This window comes from Lissotriton helveticus, chromosome 1_1 (genome assembly GCF_964261635.1).
Source record: "Lissotriton helveticus chromosome 1_1, aLisHel1.1, whole genome shotgun sequence".
Taxonomy (NCBI): domain Eukaryota; kingdom Metazoa; phylum Chordata; class Amphibia; order Caudata; family Salamandridae; genus Lissotriton; species Lissotriton helveticus.
This window is the reverse complement of record NC_136057.1, coordinates 145,500,590-145,523,268: the sequence shown is the minus strand read 5'-3', so window position 1 is coordinate 145,523,268 and position 22,679 is coordinate 145,500,590. Positions and strand designations below refer to the sequence as shown.

The window sequence follows — 22,679 nt, the reverse complement described above, 5'->3', positions numbered from 1 at the left end:
GGACGAGGGGGGGGGGGTGTTGGGGGAATGGGTGGGGTGCAGGAGGAGGGTGGTTGGGATCGGGAAGGAAGGTTCTGGGGGCTCGCAGTTTGGGGTGTGGTAGCCGAATGTTGGGTGGGTTGAGGGACGTTTGGGGGGGCATTGGAATTTGTGCTGGTTTATCCTGTTTTACTGCTGTTTTTGCTATGACACCGCACGTACTGAATGATGGGTATTGTGCTGTTGGGCTCTTGCGTTTGTTCGGCTCTACGCCGCTGCCGCACACGGCGCTTACTACCGACATAGATTCATTGAACGCTTTTCCTGGGATGACTGCTCATGGCCCTTAAGATAGTCACCCTCAACGTGAAGGGGCTGAACAACCCGGTCAAGCGTAGAGCGATATTATCCCTCCTTGAGAACACCCGGGCGGATATCTGTCTTTTACAGGAGACTCTCCTCCTGGCCCGAGACTGCCTTAGGATGAGATCACCGAAACTCCCAGTACAGCTTTTTTCCTCAGGGCCTACTAAAACGGCAGGGGTCGCAATCTTACTATCAAGAACTTTTAGGGGAGAGGTCCTACACAAAGTTGCGGCGCAGAAGGGGAGGCTCCTTGCCTACAGGGTCAAGCTGGGGGGCTTCTTGTTCACTGTGGGTTCCGTCTATAGCCCGAATGACCGCCAAGACCTGTTCTTACACTCAGCCCTCGAACACATAGCGACTACACCGGACAGACACATGATCATTGGGGGGGACTTGAATATGGTCTTTGATTCGCTCTTGGACAGATCTGCGCAGTGACGCCCGCACACCGGGGATTTCTCGCAGCTGAGTCACTCCCGCCTGGGTGATCTCGATATGCATGAGTTCGAGGCATGTGGGCTGCTAAATTCATATCTTAGCATTAGATCGCCGCCTAGTGTTGGGCTCGGATGATTGCACATTGTTGTCCTGGAAGAGTCTTCGAAGTATCCTGAGATAGGTGGCTCCTCCCCTGGACTACAGTGCGCATGGGCATCGGCTCCATCCCCAGATTGTTTTTTTCCGCCATTGGGTTCGGATGTGGTCTCGACGTCTTACTGTCGGAACCAAGTAAAACTAACTTTTAGCGGCCAAAAGGCCTCGATTTTCTTGCGTCGGTATTGTCTGCGCACGGTCTCGAGTCTTCCGTCTCTTGGAGCCGGAATAAGCGGAGTTTTCTTCGCTTTCTAAACTTTGAGGCCTTCTCATCGCGACACGACTGCAAGCCTTTACGGACATGGAGCGGAGCCCGTTTAAGTACTGCCCGCTCTGTGGGTCCAAGTACCCACACATCGATCTACACCCCGTGTGTAACAAGTGCCTTTCACCGGACCACGACGACGGCAAGTGCAAGGCCTGTGCACAGTTCCGCTCCAAGAAAACTCTCAAGCTTCGGCGCGCGGTGCGCTTGGAAGCTAGGCAAGCGGCCCCGGATCCGGAGAACATCTTCGGCGACCTGGAAGAAGAGGTCCAGGGTCACCATCTACAAATCTCCCCATCACAGACGGAGGTCGAGGCGGATCCGGGAGACGACGACGGAGTCGCGGGTCAAGTCCTCGAATACGTCGAAGAGGTAGGAGACGACGATGAGATTTATGGGGCCGCGGCGGATAGCTCAGCGGACGAGCTCTGCCCCGAAGGTTACGAGGATACCGACCGGGACACGGGATCGCCTGTCGGCCTTACCCAGGACCCGTTGCCGCAAGCCACAGCCCCGCCTTCGGGCCCGGCTACGGACTCACTTGCTGGGCACGCTGTTTCGAAACCGAAACTGAAACCATCGGGGTCGTCAACACCTAAAATGGCCGACCCGAAATCGAAACTGAAACCTAAGGACTCGAGTGTCCCTAAGATGGCTGCCGTGCCTGTGAAGAAGTCGGTGCCCGTCACCCCATCGGCTCCGTCGACCTCCGGTCCGCAGAAGCCGAGGAAGTCTGTCGATTCCGATGCTCCGAAGTCGAAACCGACGCCCGAGGAAGGGGCCCCCAAGACAGATGGTCGGCACGGATCAGCGGCTACGGCGCCGTCCAAGCCCGCCAAGGTCGGCTCCAAAGAGGCTACGCACAAGAAGTCTGCGCCCCGGCCTCAAGATTCGGAGGTGCCGAAGACTGTTTCCGCGCCCAAAACGCACAAGGCCCGCGAGGACGTCGGATCCGAGGGCCCGCTCAAAGCATCCTTGTCGGCGACGAAACCCACTGGCAGTGTACCGTCCCCCATTGCGGAGTCACTGCAGAGAATCAGGGAGAAAGCCTTTGCTCCATCGGCTCCGATGCCATCACCGCAGCCGCAAAAGGACGCTCCGGCTAAGCCTTCTGGGAAACTCCTCTTTCTCTTGCCACCTAAGGAGGCGCCGAAAGCGTTTTCGACGAAATCTGCTCCGACACAGGTTTCCTCGCTGCCTGACCCTCTTCCACGTCGTGTACTCGAATCGGAAGACGATTCAGAGCTTTTCATCGATGCTGCCACCGGCAAGCTGACACTCTATAAACGGAAGATCACTTCTGAGCCGGTGGACCCCTACATCATCCCACTGAAAAAGAAGAGGGTGCCCCTTGACGCCTCAGGCCTCACGGAACCGATTCAGCCTCCTCCAAGACGGAGCCCTACTCCCTCCCCAGAACACTCTGTGGGTGAGGAATATGATGAGGATGAGCAGTACAATTTCCCTATCGATGAACCTGATGTACAACCAGATTCATACGACGACACTGGTGACCAGAACACCCAAGGTGTGGGCCAAGACCCGCAGACCTTTAATGCACGTGCATCCCCGACTGAGGACTCAGCAGGATTTCATGCACTAATTGAAAGGGCGGCGGCCAATCATGATGTGGACATGCATGCCGACCCGGTTGAGGAAGACTTCCTTTTCGACACCTTTGCCATATCTGAAAGGACAGTAAAGACACTTCCTATGCTGAAAGGTGTTCTCAAACATGCTGGGGACATTTTTAAGGAGCCTACGAGGGCGAGAGTGGTCAACCCTCGCATTGAAAAGAAGTACAGGCCTGCACCTGCGGACCCCGTCTACATCCGGGGACAATTGCCACTGGACTCTCTTGTGGTTGCCAATGCCAGGAAACGTGCCAACTCCCAGACAACGGGTGAAGCTCCTCCCCCGGATAAGGAGTCCAAAGTGCTTGAGGCAGGAGGCAAAAGAGTGGCTGCACAGGCGGCAAACTTTTGGCGCATCGCAAATACACAGGCGCTCCTGGCGCGTTATGATAGGGCGCACTACGACACCCTAGAACAGGTTATACAACACCTGCCCCCACAGTTCCAAGAAGGCACAAATGCTTATTGAGGAAGGAAAGCTAATATCAAACGCAGCCATCAAGTGTGCACTTGACGCTGCGGACACAGCTGCTAGGGCTATCAACACTAGCGTTATGCTGAGAAGACAAGCCTGGCTCCGCATCTCAGGGTTTAAGCAGGATATTCAGACAACAATTCTGAATCAGCCAGTCAATCCTGATAGTCTGTTTGGTCCGGATGTTGACACCACCCTAGAGAAAATAAAGAAGGACACGGAAACTGCTAAGTCTATGGGGGCCCTGCAGTCCCAACAGTTTCGTGGCAGCAATTTTCGTCGCTCAGGTGCACGTGGAGTCACCAGAGGACAAATGGGTCAACAATCCCAGTTCTCCAAAGGTGGGGCGCAATCCTCGTTCACTAAACAGAACAAGGGAGGTTACAGAAATAACAGCAACAGAGGTCGCGGCAGAGGAAACAACAGCTCCCGCACCTCTACTCCAAGCAAACAGTGACTTTCTGTCACTGCCCCCCGACCACCTAACACCTGTCGGGGGGAGACTGCAGCAGTTCCTGCCCGTCTGGAGAAACATCACCACAGACAGGTGGGTGCGACAACTAGTCCAGTATGGTTATTGCCTAGAGCTGAAATCCACTCCACCCAACATCCCACCGAGGCAAAGGCCTATGTCCGCAGAGCACTTGCACTTATTGCAGCAGGAAGTGGTGGCGATGCTGCAAAAAGGCGCAATCGAGCTCGTGCCGGTGGGGGAGGAAGGCACAGGGGTATATTCCCTGTACTTCCTTATTCCAAAGAAGGACGGTTCTCTCAGGCCCATTCTCGATCTACGTCCCCTCGACCTGTACATACTGTCAGTGCATTTCCATATGCTTACACTGCAGCAGATTCTTCCCTTGCTAAACCAGGGAGACTTCTTAGCAACCTTAGATCTCAAGGATGCTTATTTCCACATTCCACTACACCCGTCACACAGGAAATACCTCAGGTTCACTATTCAAGGCAGGCACTACCAGTTCAAAGTCCTACCCTTCGGAGTCACAACAGCCCCGAGGGTGTTCACCAAGTGCCTAGCGACAGTGGCGGCGCACCTCAGGAGGCAGAATATCCATGTCTACCCCTACCTAGACGACTGGCTCGTACAAGCCAAGTCAGAGCAACAGTGCGCCGCAGACATGTCGACTACAATTCACCTTCTTCACGATCTGGGTTTCTCCCTAAATTACCCAAAATCGCATCTTCAGCCGACACATGTCCGGCAGTTCCTGGGTGCTACGATCAACACCCTGACAGCCATGGCTCAGCCAAACCAAGTCAGAATCGACAGCATTCAGTCGCTGATCCAACGTTTCCGACCACGACACTCCCTGCCAGCGAGAGTGTTCATGCAGTTGATAGGCATGATGGCCTCCTGCATCTTCATAGTCCCTCACGCACGGTTACATATGCGCCCGCTCCAGGAGTGCTTAGCGAATCAGTGGACACAGGCTCGTGGGCAATTGACAGACCTAGTGTTGGTTACCAGTCGGGCATACGACTCTGCATTGGTGGACTCCACACAACCTTTGCGAGGGCCGACTGTTCCAAGAGCCCGTGCCGCAGATTGTCCTGACAACGGACGCATCTCTCCAGGGATGGGGAGCTCATGTGCTCACTTACACCGTGCAGGGACTATGGACGACGCAGCAACAGAAGATGCACATCAACTATCTGGAACTGATGGCAATCTTCATGGCGCTCAAGTCCTTCATTGTACATCTGAGCAACAAGGTCGTGCTAGTCCGGACGGACAACATGACCGCGATGTACTACATTCAAAAGCAGGGGGGCACCCACTCGCCACAGCTGTCTCATCTGGCTCAGAGCATGTGGAAGTGGGCCATTCAGAGGAACATTTTCCTCATGGCAGAACACCTCCCGGGCAAGGACAATCAGATGGCGGATCTGCTCAGCAGATACAGCCATCAGATGCACGAGTGGCAGATACACACTTCTGTTCTCCACCCGTACTTCCAGCAGTGGGGTCATCCGGAGATAGACCTGTTTGCAACAAAAGAGAACGCAAAATGCCGACTCTTTGCCGCCAGGTTCCCTCACCCACAGTCGCAGGGGAATGCGATATGGATGAACTGGTCCGGCAAATTTGCGTACGCTTTTCCGCCAGCCCCTCTAATACCGCTGGTCGCAAGAAAGCTAAGGCAGCACTCCATGACTCTCATCCTGGTTGCTCCAACGTGGGCACGACAGGCTTGGTACACCACGTTCCTCGAACTCTCAGTGGTGCCGCATCAAAGACTGCGCCTCACGCCCAGGCTTTTGACGCAGAACCATGGAGACATTCAGCATCCAGATCCACAACAGCTCAACCTAGCGATCTGGCTCCTGAAGTCCTAGAGTTTGGATACCTTAACCTACCTCCAGAATGCATGAGTATCATCAAGGAGGCGAGGAAACCAACTACTAGAGCATGCTATGCTGCTAAGTGGAAGCGATTTGTCATCTACTGTACGTCCAATGACATCAACCCACTAGATGCATCTATCCCCAACATCATCTGCTATCTGTTACATCTCTACAAGTGCAATCTGGCGTACACTTCCATTAGGATACATCTCTCAGCCATAGCGGCTTATCTTCAGAACAGGCAGCACCTCTCTGTCTTCAGAGTGCCCGCCATTAAAGCCTTCCTTGAAGGTCTGAAGAGAGTCATTCCCCCAAGGACGCCACCAGCTCCGGTGTGGAACCTCAACGTCGTTCTCACCAGACTGATGGGGCCACCATTTGAGCCACTGCACTCGTGTGAGCTCCAATTCCTTACGTGGAAAGTGGCCTTTCTGATAGCTATTACGTCTCTGAGGCGTGTCAGTGAGCTGCAAGCGCTCACCATACAAGAGCCGTTCATTCAAATTCACCCAAATAGGGTAGTGCTACGCACTAACCCTAAATTCCTTCCTAAGGTGGTGTCACAGTTTCATCTTAACCAAACTATTGACTTGCCAGCATTCTTTCAAAACCCGCAAACGGTGGCGGAAAGAATGCTCCATACCTTAGATGTACGGAGGGCGTTGATGTACTACATAGACAGAACACAACCCTTTAGAAAGACAAAACAACTCTTTGTTGCCTTCGCACCACAACACAAAGGCAACCCAATTTCCAAAGCAGGGATAGCCAGGTGGATTGTTAAGTGCATCCAGATATGTTATCAAAAAGCCAAGCGCACTTTAACAATACCCCCCAGAGCGCACTCCACACGCAAACTGGGGGCATCCATGGCTTTCCTAGGGAACATTCCTTTAGAGGATATTTGCAGAGCAGCCACGTGGGTCACACCACATACCTTCACAAAACACTACTGTGTTGATGTGCATTCCAAGCAGCAAGCAGCTGTAGGACAGGCTGTTCTCAAGACACTTTTTCAGGTTTCTGCAGCTGGCACGGGCAACCGCCGCTGATGGAGGGACTGCTATGTATTCTATGCTAAGATATGAATTTAGCAGCCCACATGCCTCGAACTGAATATGCTACTTACCAGTATGCATCTGTTCTTGGCATGTAGGGCTGCTAACATTCATATCGCCCGCCCTCCTCCCCGGTGCCTGTCGCAGCTGCAGATATACTATTGTATTTATTCTTTAGCATGGACATCCTTTACACTTTTCACTCCATCTTCTGCCACAATGGCGAAAAACAATCTGGGGATGGAGCCGATGCCCATGCGCACTGTAGTCCAGGGGAGGAGCCACCTATCTCAGGATACTTCGAAGACTCTTCCAGGACAACAATGTGCAATCATCCGAGCCCAACACTAGGCGGCGATCTAATGCTAAGATATGAATGTTAGCAGCCCTACATGCCAAGAACAGATGCATACTGGTAAGTAGCATATTCATTTATGGAGACGCCTGCACCCCAACACCCGGGCCTATTCCTACTATTCCCACGCGCACGGGACTTACGCGAGATTAGATCATATCCTATATACGGGACCGATGGCCGCACTTGCGACGGCTTCCGACTAAGGGGTCCTCACGTTGTCTGATCATGCCCCGGTGTCGGGTTCCTTTCACCTACCGCCGGTATCACCCTCTCGGGGAGTCTGGCGCCTCAGACACCCTGTTGCATAAGCAGGCGGTGGTGAAGCAGATACGAGACGCGATTACTGACTACCGGTCCCATAACGATAATGGGGATACCACCCGAGCGACACAGTGGGCCGCCTTGAAGGCGGTGCTCCGTGGAGAATTCATCGCCACCTCGTCTGCGGAGAATAGAGAACGACAGCAAAAACGGGATGAGCTTACCACCAAGGTGCGGGAGCTGGAGCAGATGCATCAGAGGACCGGGGCCCCCAGAATTTGGAGGCAGCTTAAGGCAACCCGGAAAATGCTCTCTGCGCTGGACATGGACAGAGCGGAATATGCGGCGCTGCGACTGAAACATGCGTATTACACGGGTGGCGATCGGTGCGGCCGCCTCCTCGCGAACAAGCTCCGGATGAAACATCAGCGTCAGCGGGTTAAGGAACTGTCGATTCCCGGCGGGGCGACCGCTACGGAGGACCCTCAGATTGCGGAGGAATTCCGCCGATACTACGCTGACTTATACGCGGGCGAACCTCCCTCTGCATTGGCTGAGACTGATTACCTGGACTTGGTCGAGCTCCCTGCTCTCACTCCGGAACAGGCGGAGCACCTGGAGCGAGACATCCGGCCGGAGGAGGTGATTGCGGCTATCTCCCGTCTTAAACTTGGGAAGGCCCCGGGGCCCGATGGTTACACCCCACTATTCTACAAGACGTTCTGTCAAGAACTGGTCCCACTGTTGACGCGTCTCTAACTCCTTCGCGGAACCGGGAGCTATTCCTCTGGATTTGCTCCGGGCGACGGTATCGGTTATTCCCAAGCCAGGGAAGGACCGAACTGAGTGCGGCTCCTATCGGCCAATCTCGTTGTTAAACGTGGACCTCAAGCTCTACACAGGGATCCTGGCAGCTCGTCTGGCGCAATATCTGCCGGGACTTGTGGACCCGGATCAAGCTGGGTTTGTCCCGGGTCGGCAAACGGTGGACAACACTAAGAGTGGTACACATTTTGGAGAAGGCCTCTCGCGTCCCGGGGGAGCGCATGTTATTGTCGGTCAACGCGGAGAAGGCGTTCGACCGCGTGCGCTGGTCTTACCTTGAAAGAGTGCTTTGCAAAATAGGTATAGGGGAGAAATTCCGCACTCTCATATTTAACTGTTACAAACACCCTGCCGCGGTGGTGCGGGTGAACGGGTGCAGCTCTGGCCACTTTGCGATAGAAAGAGGAACCAGACAGGGGTGCCCACTGTCCCCACTTCTTTTCGCCCTTTACATGGAGCCGTTTGCCCAGAGGATTCGTCAGAACCCGAAGGTGACTGGCGTCCGGATGGGAGGCTACATTCACATCATTAGCCTGTACGCGGACGACGTGATCCTAATGCTTGATGACCCGAGGGAGGCTCTCCCGGCCTGCATCGCCGAGATGGATGCCTTCGCCGCGGCGGCGGGCTTCAAAATGAACATGAGGAAATAGTCTGCCCTGGACCTCTCGCTGTCCACTGCAACGAGACTTGTTGCAGAGGCGCTTCCCCATGAGTTGGACTAAAGATCTGATCCCATAATTGGGTGTCTTATTGGCACCTTCCTTGCCCGCCATGGTGACGGCAAATTACACGGCGTTAGGTAGAAAGATGAAGGAGGAATTGTCCCGCTGGAACAAGGGCACATTGTCGCTGTTGGGGCGGATCGCCGCGGTGAAGATGACTCTCTTGCCGCAGGTCCTGTATTTGTTTCGGGCCCTGCCGCTTCAGCCACCGAAGGGTTGGATCCGACAGGCTCAGGCTGACATCGCCCGCTTTGTCTGGCAGGGTCGCAAACCCAGGCTTAAGAGAGCTTTGTCCACACTGGCTCCGCAATCCGGCGGCCTTGGCATACCGGATCTCCACAAGTACTTTCAGGCGGCGCAATTGCGGTATTTTGTGGAGTGGAGCAAATGGGAATCAGAGACACTGGCTGTTTCAGGACCAGGCGGTGGCGGGCAGAGCCTTACAAGAGATACCCTTCATGCGCAGAGCTCATCGCCCCCCCAATCTTTACGCGTCCTTTGTCACGCAAGTTCCGCTCAAAGTGTGGGATGCCATGAATGCTACACGGGAACTTACCACCTTCCCGTCGCCGCTTACGCCATTGATTGGGAACCCTGACTTTCAGCCCGGGATGGAATCTGGCGCGTTCTCGCTATGGCGGACTGCCAGATGCTGCGCTTTGTTTCACATGTATGGCTCGGAGGGGATCGTGTCGTTCCAGGACCTCAGGCGAGATTACCATCTGCCGGAGACTGAACGTATGCGATATCTACAGGTTCGCCACTGGGCGCTGCAGCGGCAGGTACGGGACATGGCCGACCGGAAACTTACACCATATGAGATGTGGTTGGCGACACGCTCCTCGGATGCCAAGCTCGTCTCGGATCTGTACAAACTTTTGCAGCCTTCCACATCCATAACCCCGGTCGGAATCGCTGGGAGCGGGAACTGGGGAGTGAATTAAGCCACAAAGAATGGGACGACATTTCCTACCGCGCGCGTCACTCGGCTTACCACACTGGACTCACCGAGACTTTCACTAAAATAACCACATACTGGTACTACACACCTCAACGACTGCATGAAATGAACCATAACATCCCGGACACTTGCTGGCGCGAGTGCGGACAGACTGGCACACTTACACACATCCTGTGGGACTGTCCGTTACTGGGTCCTTACTGGAAGGAGGTCTTGGACGAGATTGACCAGTGCTTTGACATTGAACTGCCTCGCTTCCCCGCCTATGTCCTATTAGGGTTACCTAACGGGTTGATGTATCCTCTGAGGTCCAGGAGGGGGAGACAGATAGCGATTGCACTGGGGTCAGCGATACAGAACATACTCATATATTGGCGCACCACCACCACTCCCACCACTATAGGCTGGCTACACAGGTTATGGCACGTTCTGGGTATGGAGAAACTGTCCCTTACGGTGGCAGGCGAGGTAGATAAGTTTGAGGAATTGTGGCAGCCTTTTCTCACCTTACTACGCTCGGAATTTAAGGAATTTACCTGTCCCCGATACCTCAGGCTCATGCGGCTGACATCCCTGACTACTCCGCAGGTCTAGTTGCTCTGAAGGTATCCGTGACGAGGGGAGCGGTACCACCGCAGAGGTGTAGAAGGCGCGAGACATTCGCTCAGCACAAAACGGGGGGGGGGGGGCAAAGAGGGGGGGAGGAAGGGGGAGAGAGGGAGTTCGAGGGGAGGGCGGGGAGGGGGCAGTTGAGGAGGGGGTTGTTGGTTTTGGTGTCAGTCGTCATTGCCCTTACACCTCGCATGTGGCTCTACAACATGTTCTGATTGTAATGTCTGAAATTCTGATGGCGCTCATGGAACGGAGACTCTGAATAGCGCCTTTTTGACGACAAGTTTACACTGTATGTATTCTTTTCCTTGTTTATAAACTTGCAATAAAATGCTTTAAACCTAAAACCAAATGTACCCGATAGTACCCTTCCAGATGAAAATCAGCTGACTGTTTAAACAGTGTCGCTGATTTTCAGAGTTATTGCATCACTTAGCCACTTGATGGAGCCAAAACCATTACAAGCAAACAGCAATTTTGGCCGGTGAAGAAAGCAGCTTGGAAGGCGAGTCACCCCATTAGGTGTGAAGGGCCAGGGCAACACTAGTCACCCTGCCTGGCTCACGTGGGGGGTCTGTGGGCTGTCTTACTGCGTCCGCCACACCCACGTACCTCACAGGTCTTTAAAAAGACCATTTGCTTAACGAGTCTTTGTTCTTTCGGCCCTTCTTAGAGCCCCTGCAGCTACACTGTCTCAGTCTTTGCCCATGACTGTGCCCTGCTCATAGCCGCTGAGGGCACCCATTGCGGCTGGATCCAATCAACCAGCCGTTGCACTGCTGCTTTGCTCATCTTGCATATTGCGGAATATAGCGTGAACTTGGCCCAAAGCTGTTAGCGCATTTTCCCAGTCGCCACTCAAAATTTAAAATAGTAACTAATAGCTGCTCCCCGGCACATAATCTGCACTTCAAGTCCTGGCAGGAGTTGATGAAATAGGGTGCGGCAGCATGGGGGTGGGGAGGGGGTTGGGTTGGTGAAGCAGTGACCGTCAATTGCAGCTGTCAACATGTCAAAGGTTTGAGGGGTCGGGCCGGGCAGCTTCCACGCTCCTAGGTCGCATCCTATGCGGTTGTCTGTCTAGCACTTGTACACATCTGCTCTCAAAGGTTATTCAGCTGTGCAATGCAGTAACTCAAACCCCCTCATACCCCCCTCCTAGTCCCCACTGTTCTCACAGAAAAACACGATGGTTTGAAGTATAAAACCTTCAGAAACTCACTGCTGTTACCCCTTTCCGCCGATCATGGTCTAGTTATTTTTCACTCCAAACTGGGAGCTCTCTTCTGTGTTTCTGTACGCTGGGAAATATGGAAGCGGTGTTCAATAACGTACACGAATTAGGTTTCATTGTTACCAGAAGTCAGTGTCTGAAATCGCAGCAGATACTGAGTTGGTTTACAATAGCGAGTGAGTGCGCGCCTGAGCCTAATCTCCAGCTCGGCTGGCGGCTCGACACTTACCAGATCTGAAAGTATCGGCCCCTTTGTTATTGAACCACGGCGCCATTCTGGCAAGGTTATGTTCATACTAAGGTGCAACACGTCCAAGATGAAACGACTTGCGATTCAGTCTTGTTACACAAAGTATTAGTTTGCAGAGATAACGTGTGAACTACTTTGAAATATCGCATTTATATAATCAATAATTTGCAACAATTTAATATAAATTGAATGCGGATGCACACTAAACTCAGACTGAGGTGACTATCAGATGAACAGAAGAGTGTTCAGAGAAAAATATTGAGACACTTTTGTGGAAAAAAGGTCTGGCATTAGCTCATACACATAGCAATTGGAATGTTGTACAATACGTGAAACCCAAAATGCTCAAGTATGAATTTAACTCGACTAGTCTATTCCAGCCTGCGGTTTGATGCACACTCCCAGCTTTTAGACCTCCCTCTCTAAAATGACAGATTGCAATGTGGGATTCTGCTTGAGATCGAAACCGTCCATTTCCTGCGTCTTCTCCTCATCCCCACCACCTGCCCAGTGCAGTAGGACCTCACCCCTGATTCATGGTGCATGGCCACGCCTCTCCGGTTAATTCAGGGACGGGGCAAGAGCTTTGCTTCCTTCTTTCAACTGATTGCAAACATCTGCTGCCCCGATGCGTCCTGATTAACATGGCCAATCCACACTGATCACTTGTAATGGACGCAGCTAATGAAGACATTTGGAGTTTGTTTTGTCAGTGTTTTTTTGTTCATGTGTGTTTTCTTGGAATGTTACATTCCTAAGACTTCATTTGGTGAACAGCTTCTGTTCATAACGTGTTGCTCTCTTGTGAGAATTTCCAGGTTTTAGTACATTCAAAAGTTTAAGAAAAGATTAATGCTGGCATGTGAGAAAAGCGCAACTTCACAAAGCACAGACTGCAATAGGCCACGGACAGGAATAGGTTCTCAGCCTCTCCCAGCCCATGCTCCCACCGCCTTCCCTCCTGCCTGGGGTCTGGCAACAGCCCTGAAGCGGTAGGTGGAGGGCTGCGGCGGTTGCGCTCCGCACCCGGGAAATGAGGTTCGAGGCACGGACACATACATCACAGAAGATCTCAGCAGCAGGTGCAATAACACACTGAGCTACCAGCTTGTGGAGGTTACAAGGAGAACCAGATTCACACAATGGATCTGCTGGTCATTACATATATCCTGCACCCGCAGCTGACCTTCAGTGGGTAACAGGCACAGTCTGATAAGTGTGTGAGTTTTCTCCTGTCTGGCTTGGGGTGGAAAACACACCAGCGCTGGTGGCCCTCGCGGGCAGCGGCTGCTAATTAAATTGGCATGCACAACTGAAAGGGCAATCGAGGTAAACAAGAAGCGCAGGTGACTTTTCTTGGCAAGGCGCAGTCAAATGAAAGGCAATAAGGAACAGACTGCAGGTAAGAAGGCGCCCTGATTTAAACTATCACTGCTGACATCCTTGGCGATTTGCGTGCTATGGGCTTGAATCTGAGCAATGACAATTGCAATCCTTTAGAAGTACGTTAACCGCAATCCCATCACATTGAGTAATAGTAACACGTTAAAAGTACTTAACAAAAGTGCACAATGAAGCTCTACATAAAAACAAGCCATTGGTAGCAATAGGACAATTGCAGTTAGTTCTCTCCGGTTCATGTATTGTTATGGCTGCCTGAAAAAATTTAAATTCAGTTGATATTTGCCTTTAAGGCAAACAGATTTAAATAATAATGGGTTTTTTGTCGGTGTAAATTTTAATTCAGTAAGGTAAATCCAGTGAAGATTCATCACAATCTTTATTCGGCATGTAAAAACAACCATTAAAGAACAAGATAACAGCAAAAGTTACAGTGCAAATATAAAACACATGCGTAACATTTAAATAAATAACATTTAATTGCCAAACATCAATAGGACAAGATAAACAAGCATTGGCATAGCCAGTAGGTCTTGCCTTTGGGACCTTATAAGTGTTTAGCTATCCAGCACAATATCCTTGGTGCAACAACGTCAACTGTTGCATGGCTGAACACTTATTAAAGTCCCAAAGGCAAAAACCTATTGTCTATGCCAATGCTTGTTATATTTTGTTTTACTAGTGCTGGTTTTCGGAAAAGGCAGCATTCAATGATTTGGTGCTTTCCCACAACCATTTCATTTAGAACACCAGTTTCCAAACACCGAAGTTAACACACTATTGCATTTCTAGTTGGGAAAATACGACACAAATGTCATTAATTCACTTTGCTGTTTTAGTTTTTCAGTTTCCAGTTAAAATTAGTTTGACGTTGACTCAAGGGTAGCATTGACATCTAATTAAAGGACACATGCACAAAAGAGTAGGTTGAGCCAATTCACAAACAGTTATACTTTATTCAAGGACCCTAATGCTCCCAAAGCTCTCTGGCGCGGTGTCTACATACCATACATCAATGAAGAAAGCAAGCAATAATAAAAGCAAAGCGTTCCATAAACACCGGTAAAACACTGTTTCAGTTGTTTTTTATGGCGCAAAAATGAGTAACCACTGAAAAGCACTTTTTTTGAGGTATTGAAATCACTGAAAAACACCACCCAGAATTTACCGAAAATAGAAACTGAAAACAGGAAAGCCTAGTCATACAATATCACTGAGAGGAGATGGAACAGGTGGTAAAATACCTTTCAGAGGCTTAGAAAAAATGTAGAAAGGAGTAAATCGAGAAGAGAAAATATATCAAAGCCAACACACCGGTAACGTTGCCTCCCTCAAAAGTAATTGGTGTTTTTCGACCGGATGCTCGGTCTTTAGATTCCAACTTGAAGTCCAGCAATCCCTTGTAAGTGTACCGTTTGACAGAGCGCCATTTCAGCCCTCAGGTGGACACAATGGAAAAAATTGAGACCTTGGTAAAACAATGGGGCACTCTAAATACAACATCCCAAGTCAGACTTCAAAAGGTAGAAAGCACAAGCTGGAACCAGGTCAGTGGCCATCTCAACATCGTTGGCACCAACCACAGCAGTCCTTTTAGGAGAGTGGCAATCAAATGCAGAGGTGCCCAAAGTAAGAGCACCTGAGCCTAAAAGTAATAAACATCCATATATCACCTTTCATGTCTGTTGGTATGCATAAGAGTATAGCTACTGCCTAGAGTTTAGCACGTTTCTACCAGTATTCCACAATGCCACTATAGCATTAGTCAAGACAACAATAGAAGCGCAGGCATTGCTTTAGAAAAGCCACTAGAAGCAGTATCTAACCCCTCCTTACCCCCCTGCCCCTCCACCCCACCACCCCAAATCTCAACTGTCATAAGGAGACAAGTTTATGACCAATTCATGCTCAGTCACTACAACACATCGGAACGCTTTGAAATAAACTCAATTAGACCTCCAGGGTCGCCATTTGATACTTCATGGCGATCCTCTATATTAAAGACTCTTACTTACAAATCCTCATCCAGCTGGCACATCCTAGTACCCCAGGTGTGGGGAAAGCATTATCAGTTCAAAGTCCTACCATTTGAGGCCACAGCACCACCACAGTTCAATGGGTGTGTTGCTTGGTTGAGGAAGTCGTCATGGAGGTGGAGATGAGGTCTCCAGTGAAGAGCCAGCTCCATATCAACCATTTGGAGCTTCGGGCAATTAACCATCCCTGAAAGCCTTCCTACTCTACTATCCAGGGGAGGCTGAGACTGGTCCTTGCAGACCATGCAGACCCCTGTGGTTCTGTTACAAGCAGGGTAGGGGTGGGTTCCTGGGTTCTGTACCAGGGTGCTCTGCCTCCAAAGGTGGCCAGTCTAGCTGGAGACTTATTTAGTAGTCAACCACTAAGTTCCATGGCCACCAGAGCAGGCTAGCTGAACATATCTTCTGGCAGACCATGAGTGGCATCTGTCCCAAAATGGCACAGGGCATCTTCGGTCAGTGGGACATCCTGTGGCTAGATCTGTTCGCCATCATTAGACAGTGTCAAAGCATCCTACCCTCTAAACTTTTCTCCACAAATGTAATTGGGAAACTGTCTGCAATGTGATACTGGTCTGTATGCTTTGTCCAACACTTCCTCTCCTGCCCAGAGTTCCTGGAAAAGTCGGGACAGGCTAGTCCCAAGTAATCCTAATCGGCCCAACCTGTGCCAGGAAAGTGTGATACTGAGCACTTGAGCATCTGATGCTTCTACTTCAGTAGCACCACCTGTCTAAGCACCAGATGAGGGTTCTGCATCCACATCCTAAACATTTTCTTTAGTGATCTTGTGGATGAGTAAGATACGTTTGTCACTTGAGTTTTTCTACTGCAGGAAGTACGGAGCAAATAGAGCCAGAGATTGCATACTGATGGTCCTTGGAGGTGTTAAGCGCTGGATCTGGCGTTGCTTTGAGTTACTTTCACAGGGTGTTTCTTGGATGGTGTGAAGGTGCATGTGCATTGTGGCACCTGCTGATCTAAAACCTGATTGATGTTTTATTGGGAGTGACCAAATGGAGAGTGGTTCTAAACAGTGCTCCACAAAGCCACCTCTTCTGACATGGTGAAGGTTGCTACAGAATGACCAGAATTCCCAAAGCTAATGGAAATTGACCTAAAATAGCCATTGTCATCAATCGTAAAGTCTCCAATGCAGAACAGTTTTCTGTTTTGCTAAAATTACCAATTTCATTTACCTAGAGGGCAGAGGTTGCAAATGCTTGGTGTAGGTTGCAGCTAGTATTCTAATCCGTTTTGATACTTGTGCGGTCTTGGATTCCGCTACATGAGTATTTCAGATGGACTACTAATAGAGTATGCTGCCTTAATCACATGTTGATCCTGGTAGCTTTATAAATGACCCCAGGCCTTGAGGGACCCCCAACAATTCTTAAATTGTTATATTTTGAGTCTGGGTACTTGCTGAGCGTCCTGCCTATAGACCAAGTCCCCCCAGCGGATTTTTGCAGTCACATCCATGAGTTGTAGAGTTGTTGGCTGGGCCTCTGAATGTTCTTCCTAATCTGTAATCTTGTCTCGTTGGGTAAGAGCAGTGTCCCAGTAGTAATTGGCCTTTGTTGTTAGGGGTTTAGTCGCTGTTAGTGTATGTACCTGTGACTCACTCGGACCAGTGTTTATTTAAATCTCTTGCCCTGTTTCATATGTTTTGTACCCAAATGCACCTCACGTGTTTTTTTTGTACCTGGCAGGTTTATCTCCAGATCTGCAGTCCATGGAGCAGATCCGAAGGATTATGCGTCCCACAGATGTGCCGGACCAGGGACTCCTCTGTGACTTGCTGTGGTCAGATCCTGACAAGGACGTGCAGGGATGGGGCGAGAACGACCGAGGCGTTTCCTTCACCTTTGGCTCCGAAGTTGTGGCTAAATTCCTGCACAAGCACGATTTGGATCTCATCTGCAGAGCACACCAGGTAGGGAGAAGGGTCTGGGTGATGTAGGTGAGAAGGGATGGCCACCTGGTTTGAGGAAAGTTCAGGTTAGTATGGCATATGGTCCATACTGGGTTTGTAGTGTTAACACTTCTGCACAGTTTTACACCCATGACCCTACCGTTCAGTGATGACCCTGGGCACAAATGTTTCTCACTCGCTTCCTGTTTCTAAAAGTTCTGGGTAACACTTGAACGTGATCCATGCAGTGCTCACTTTGAGCCAGTGGTTGTAGGTGGGGCCTGTGGCTGTGTGGCATATTTTTGAGGGCAGCACATATATTTTTTCCTCACCCAACCCAAAACAGGAGGGAGAAACTCAAGGGGGGAGAGAAATAGGAAGAAAAACACAAAGGGAGAAACGCATGACAAAAACCCTGCAAGCGTGTGATAAAGGGGCAGAGGGTCTGGCAGTGAGTTAAATTTGCATGAGGTTGAAAGGTGAGGAACCTGTGGTTACAGTAGCCCCCAGGAAAGCATAACTGAAGGTAAGTAACTTTTTTTTTTCCGAACACAAAGTTCTTCTAGATTAACATTCTATTCATATTTCACCATCTAGTGTTTGCAACCGGAAAGTCCTACTCATGTTCACCTTTTTTTTTACCTCTTCCTTCCCTCCTGGAGGTGCGTATTACGCGTCCACTGAGGTTTTGAATGTTAAAACCTAAAACAATCTACTTAAACTTCGGCCAAACGAGCTAAAAATTTGAACAGAACGCTAAATAACAGACCTGCAGTCTGCGCCGAAGAGCTGTGACTTTTAACCCTCAATGTCTAGCCAGCCTTTCTCGTTGGCTGCGCCTCGAGCTAGGCATTGTGTGAGACAGTCTTTTGAATACAAAGACTGTTATACCAAAGGTTTACACCTTTCCTGCAACGTTTTTTTTTCCTTTCTGAAGTTTAAATGGTTTTCTGAAGGGGAACCTCCTTTACCACGATCTGCTTTTACAATGCAGTCACTACCCCAACTGACATTATGACTTTCTTTAGGGGGACGTGTTAGACTGCTGTTGGATTTTAAGTCCATCACCTTCCCTATTGTGTAGACTGGAGTTGGAATATTAAATTGTACTATTACAAAGTCCAGCGCACGCCCCCCTCCTCCCCCCCTCACCACCCTCCTCCCTCAACGCAAAAGTGGTAACCTCGCAGTCAGGGTAGAGACTGCGTTGTAAAGGCATGGGTGGTAAATTCATTCAGGGTTCCATCCTACTACCTGCTGGAGTGTTGGATGTTCCCTCTCCTTACAGTTCGAGGTAAATTCCAACCATTCAGTTCGATCAAAGGAACCTATAGGGAACTCTTGAATAGTACAACATCTTGAAGTGGTTTGCAGCATTAATGGAAGGCAGTTTTCCAGGGTTGTTGAATTCTGCCCCACCAAAGTCCTTTTGAATGAGCAGAGTCTTGGAAGCACTTAATCTTCCTTGCCTTAATCTCACTCCAGCTTCAGTTGGGATACATTAGTAGGACGTGGCTGCTGGCTCTTCTGGTGCAGGCAGATTGCTGAGTGTTCGGTGGCTTGGTTGATTAATGCATTTACTGTAGAAGCCTTTGTTTGACCCAATGTTTACAGGTTCAAATCCCGGTTTGTCCACTCAGCCTTTCATGCTTTTGAGGTCGATAACCATTAACCCCTCTCATGCTCATGACGAGCCCAGCTTGTCATGAGTCATAGTGGAGCTTTGCTCATGACGAGCTGGGCTCATCATAACGGCCGCGGCCCGCCCATGCACAATCGATTACCCGCCTGTGCGGGAGAATTATTCAGTGGGCAGGGTTGTGACCAGCCCAGCTCATCATGAGCACAGCTCCACTGTGACTCATGACGAGCTTGGCTCGTCACGAGCACCGCGGCTCCGCGCCCCTTCCTCCCGCCCCGTGGGGGAACTACTCTCACAGCGAAGGGGTAAAGTTGGGTAACAAACATCTGTTCAGTGCCAAGAGTCCCTTCTGGGTGAACGTGTGCTTTACAAATACACATGTTGTATGTTATAAGTTCTGTTTCTATAAGGGGCTGAATAGTCATTTGGAAGTAGAGTTAAGAAATGTGAAGGGAGGAATGGGTTGAGGAGACATGAACCCGAAGAATGCTTGAGTATGCTGAAAAAGGGTTGTATGTCTGATTTGTACAAAAGGGGAGGTGATGGATGGAGCATCTGAACCAATCAAACACACACACCCAGTCAAAAGATCTGGGTTTAATCAATCACCGTTCTTTAGCCCACTCTGCCACCCCAGTTCAGACATGGCCAGGCTTACCTAACTAACCAGGCTTGCTTACCTAGCAAGCCTGGCTGAAGACTGCTGAAATGCCAGAAACCGGTCCTAGGAAGCTTGTTTCCGGTCCGGGGAAGGCATGGCTTGGCAGTTCGGGATGGACTGTTCCCATGAGGCACAGGCTCGGACTGATTTGCATATGGCCATGTCTGAACTGGGGTGGGCTAAAGAGCGGTGATGGATTAAACCCAGATCTGTTAACGGTGTGAGTGTTTGATTGGTTCAGATGCTCCGTCCATCACCACCCCCTTTTGTACCGCTTTGTATGTCTGAGTTGTGCAGGATTTCTTGAAAGTCTGTGGAACACTAAACCAGGAAAGTTACAGGAGTGTCAGGGGTAACTTAAAGCCATTGGTGTGTTGCTTTGGATGAGGCATTTCTGCAGTTTGAGACTGACTGCCTTCTTGTTTTCAGGTGGTGGAAGACGGCTACGAGTTCTTTGCTAAACGGCAGCTGGTGACGCTCTTTTCTGCGCCAAACTACTGCGGGGAGTTTGATAATGCTGGGGCCATGATGAGTGTCGACGAGACCCTCATGTGCTCTTTTCAGGTGAGAGTTGGCACAGTTCCACTGCTCTGCCATCCACGTGGTTTCAATATTACTCTAGCATTTTAATCTCCTAGCGGTTTATTTGTTTCTGCTATAACTAATTTCCCATGCCTCGCTGGGAAGTGCTTGCTTCTCCTCCTCGACAAACTGTGAAATGAGTTAATAGATCTTATTTATAAGCCTGGGCTTCCAAAGCTGGGCAAGATGCGTATACCCTTTATTCATGATGGTTTAAAACCTTTTGCTTCTTCTTTTAGATACTGAAACCTGCTGACAAGAACAAAGGAAAGTATGGGCAGTTCAGTGGCCTGAACCCTGGGGGCCGCCCCATCACCCCACCCCGCAACTCCAAGCCGAAGAAATGAGAAGAGTAGCACCAGCCAAGAAGCAAGCACAGAGGGCAGCTAGGACTGTCCTGCCAAACAACCTCTTTCAGAGCCATCTTTCTAGAATACTGTAAAATTCACTCTAGCACAGCTTGCACACCCCCTTTCCTTTATAACTTTTGAGGTAGAAGGGTCACCCCCACAAATATGAAGATTTAATACCCTTGCCCCCTTTTTTCTAGCTTTCTCCCAACAGAGTCAAAAGTGAACATTTGTAGATCCACCTTTTCAGCCTGCCATTCCAAGCCACCTCTAGTAGCCGTGAAAGCAACTAAATGATGCAGTGACCCAGACAGGGCAAAGCCTGCCTTTGCACCGTGAACACTCATGTACACCATTTCTCTCCACCCAGCTATATTGTGCCTGTTTACACCTATCTCTTCCCACTGATGGACTTCATTTGCCCTTGTGATGTGGGACTTGGTGCCATAGTAAAGGCCTTTTATCTGCCTCTGAGCCTTTTTATTTGCTTTCTCCTTTCAGGAGTGGCATGGAGGTCTTTTAGACAAATGTTGCACCTTTCCTGCACCGTTCATTTCCTAAAGGTTTGTACTTTGGCCCAAAAAACATATTTTTCTAAAGGCATAACTTTGTGAGCAGTTGTCAAGGATAGAACATTCTCTTCGCCTTCTTCCCTCCACCCCACTTGATATAGGCCCTGCTGTTTCGTTTTGTCTTTGTGGTCAGAGGTATTCCCTTGCCAGTAAATTGCTTCTTCCCCACCCCCAGTGAATGGTTCACGTATTGCCCTCATTGAGGCGCTGAACGAATGCTCCTGCAGTTGGAAAGGTGGCAGTGTGTGAACTGGGAAGTACTCTGGTGGGTGATGGGTGCCTTGTACCACTTTTGTTTGTCAAGGGCTGCCAGGTGATGAAATCTAAAGCAGGGTTTTACTTTTCTTGTACATCTTGCCCTACCTCTTTAGTGGGAGAGAGATGGGACTGTAGAACTGAACCATGTCTTGCCTCAGAAGGCGCTTGCTATAAGTGTGGTATTGCATGACTTGTTTGCCAGGCACACAGTGCCCACAAAACAGACCTATGAGATGACCTTGCTGTCTGCTGGAAATACTGCTGTATCCACACACCTGTTCAGGTTTTCAGACACCCTTTCCTGTTTGACTCAAGTGTCCTATTAAACCTTTTTCTCTTATATTCCCCTTCTGCCAGTAGAGGCAGCACCCATGCACCAAGCGGCCTTGGACTTTGATGTTTTTATGATTCACTGAGTCGCATTTGCTGGACGTTAAGCGACTGGCATTTTCTTGTTTTTTGGAGATAGGTTGTTTTTATAAATAAAACACATGGAAAAAATGATTGCCTTGTTAATTGAGACAGTGTTGGTTTTGCAGCAAAAGGTGTAATTTAAAATTGTTTTCCGAGCATGCAGATGGGTTGGTGGGGAGAGGATTGATGCTTTTAGTATGCCCAGTGACTGGGAGTTAGTGATCTGGTGGGAGCACTAAATGTATGCATGCACCAGTGCAATGATGCACCATTATTGCGATCAAGTGTGCATTATTCAGTTGTATGAAGGACTGACTCTGAGTATTGAACTGTGGCTGATGTTACAATAATTGATTGTAGGAAGCTGGGTCTTTACACCGTCTATCAGATTGATATAGCAGTCCAGAGATTCCCTTAGGAGTGCACAGGAGCTTGCTATGCAATCCCAAGGTGCTTTGTTTGGGATAGTGTGGTTGAGCATCCTTATGCTTAACCAAGAGGAGTGCCAAACATCTACAAATGCACACAATGATCAATAAATGACACACGACATCAGGAGATCCACACCAATTTATAAAAGAACTGGGTTCGAGTCTCGGTAACGATGCCAAAACCTGTGATTCTGGGCAAATCACTTCATCTCCCCGTGCCTAAAAATGAATGTGTCCTCATGTAACGTAACTGGTGCTATGTAAAGCGCTCTGATACCCGGTTCAGGTGTAGTTCATGCTATATAAAACTCTGCAAAAAAGTCTGTTTTAAGGCATCAAGTCTTTCAGTTATGTTTATAAATATTTTATTTTTAGAAGCTTGTATAGCGCCTGAATCATCCCCTAAAGGACATCTCCACGCTGCGGGAGTGATAAAGAGGAGCAGGAAGAGTTCAA

The 22,679-nt window shown here is 49.7% G+C and overlaps 1 protein-coding gene across 1 annotated transcript in view; it reads left to right on the top strand.

Moving 5' to 3' along the window:
- The window catches only part of PPP1CA (protein phosphatase 1 catalytic subunit alpha), a 176,492-nt gene extending 155,475 nt beyond the window's left edge, over nt 1–21,017 (top strand). Inside the window, exons 5-7 of the mRNA XM_078659196.1 lie at nt 17,111–17,334; nt 20,046–20,180; nt 20,438–21,017. Coding sequence (XP_078515322.1) covers nt 17,111–17,334; nt 20,046–20,180; nt 20,438–20,545 — 467 coding nt within the window. The 3' untranslated portion in view covers nt 20,546–21,017. The remainder of the gene's footprint in view (nt 1–17,110; nt 17,335–20,045; nt 20,181–20,437) is intronic.
- Nucleotides 21,018–22,679: the final 1,662 nt, after the last annotated feature.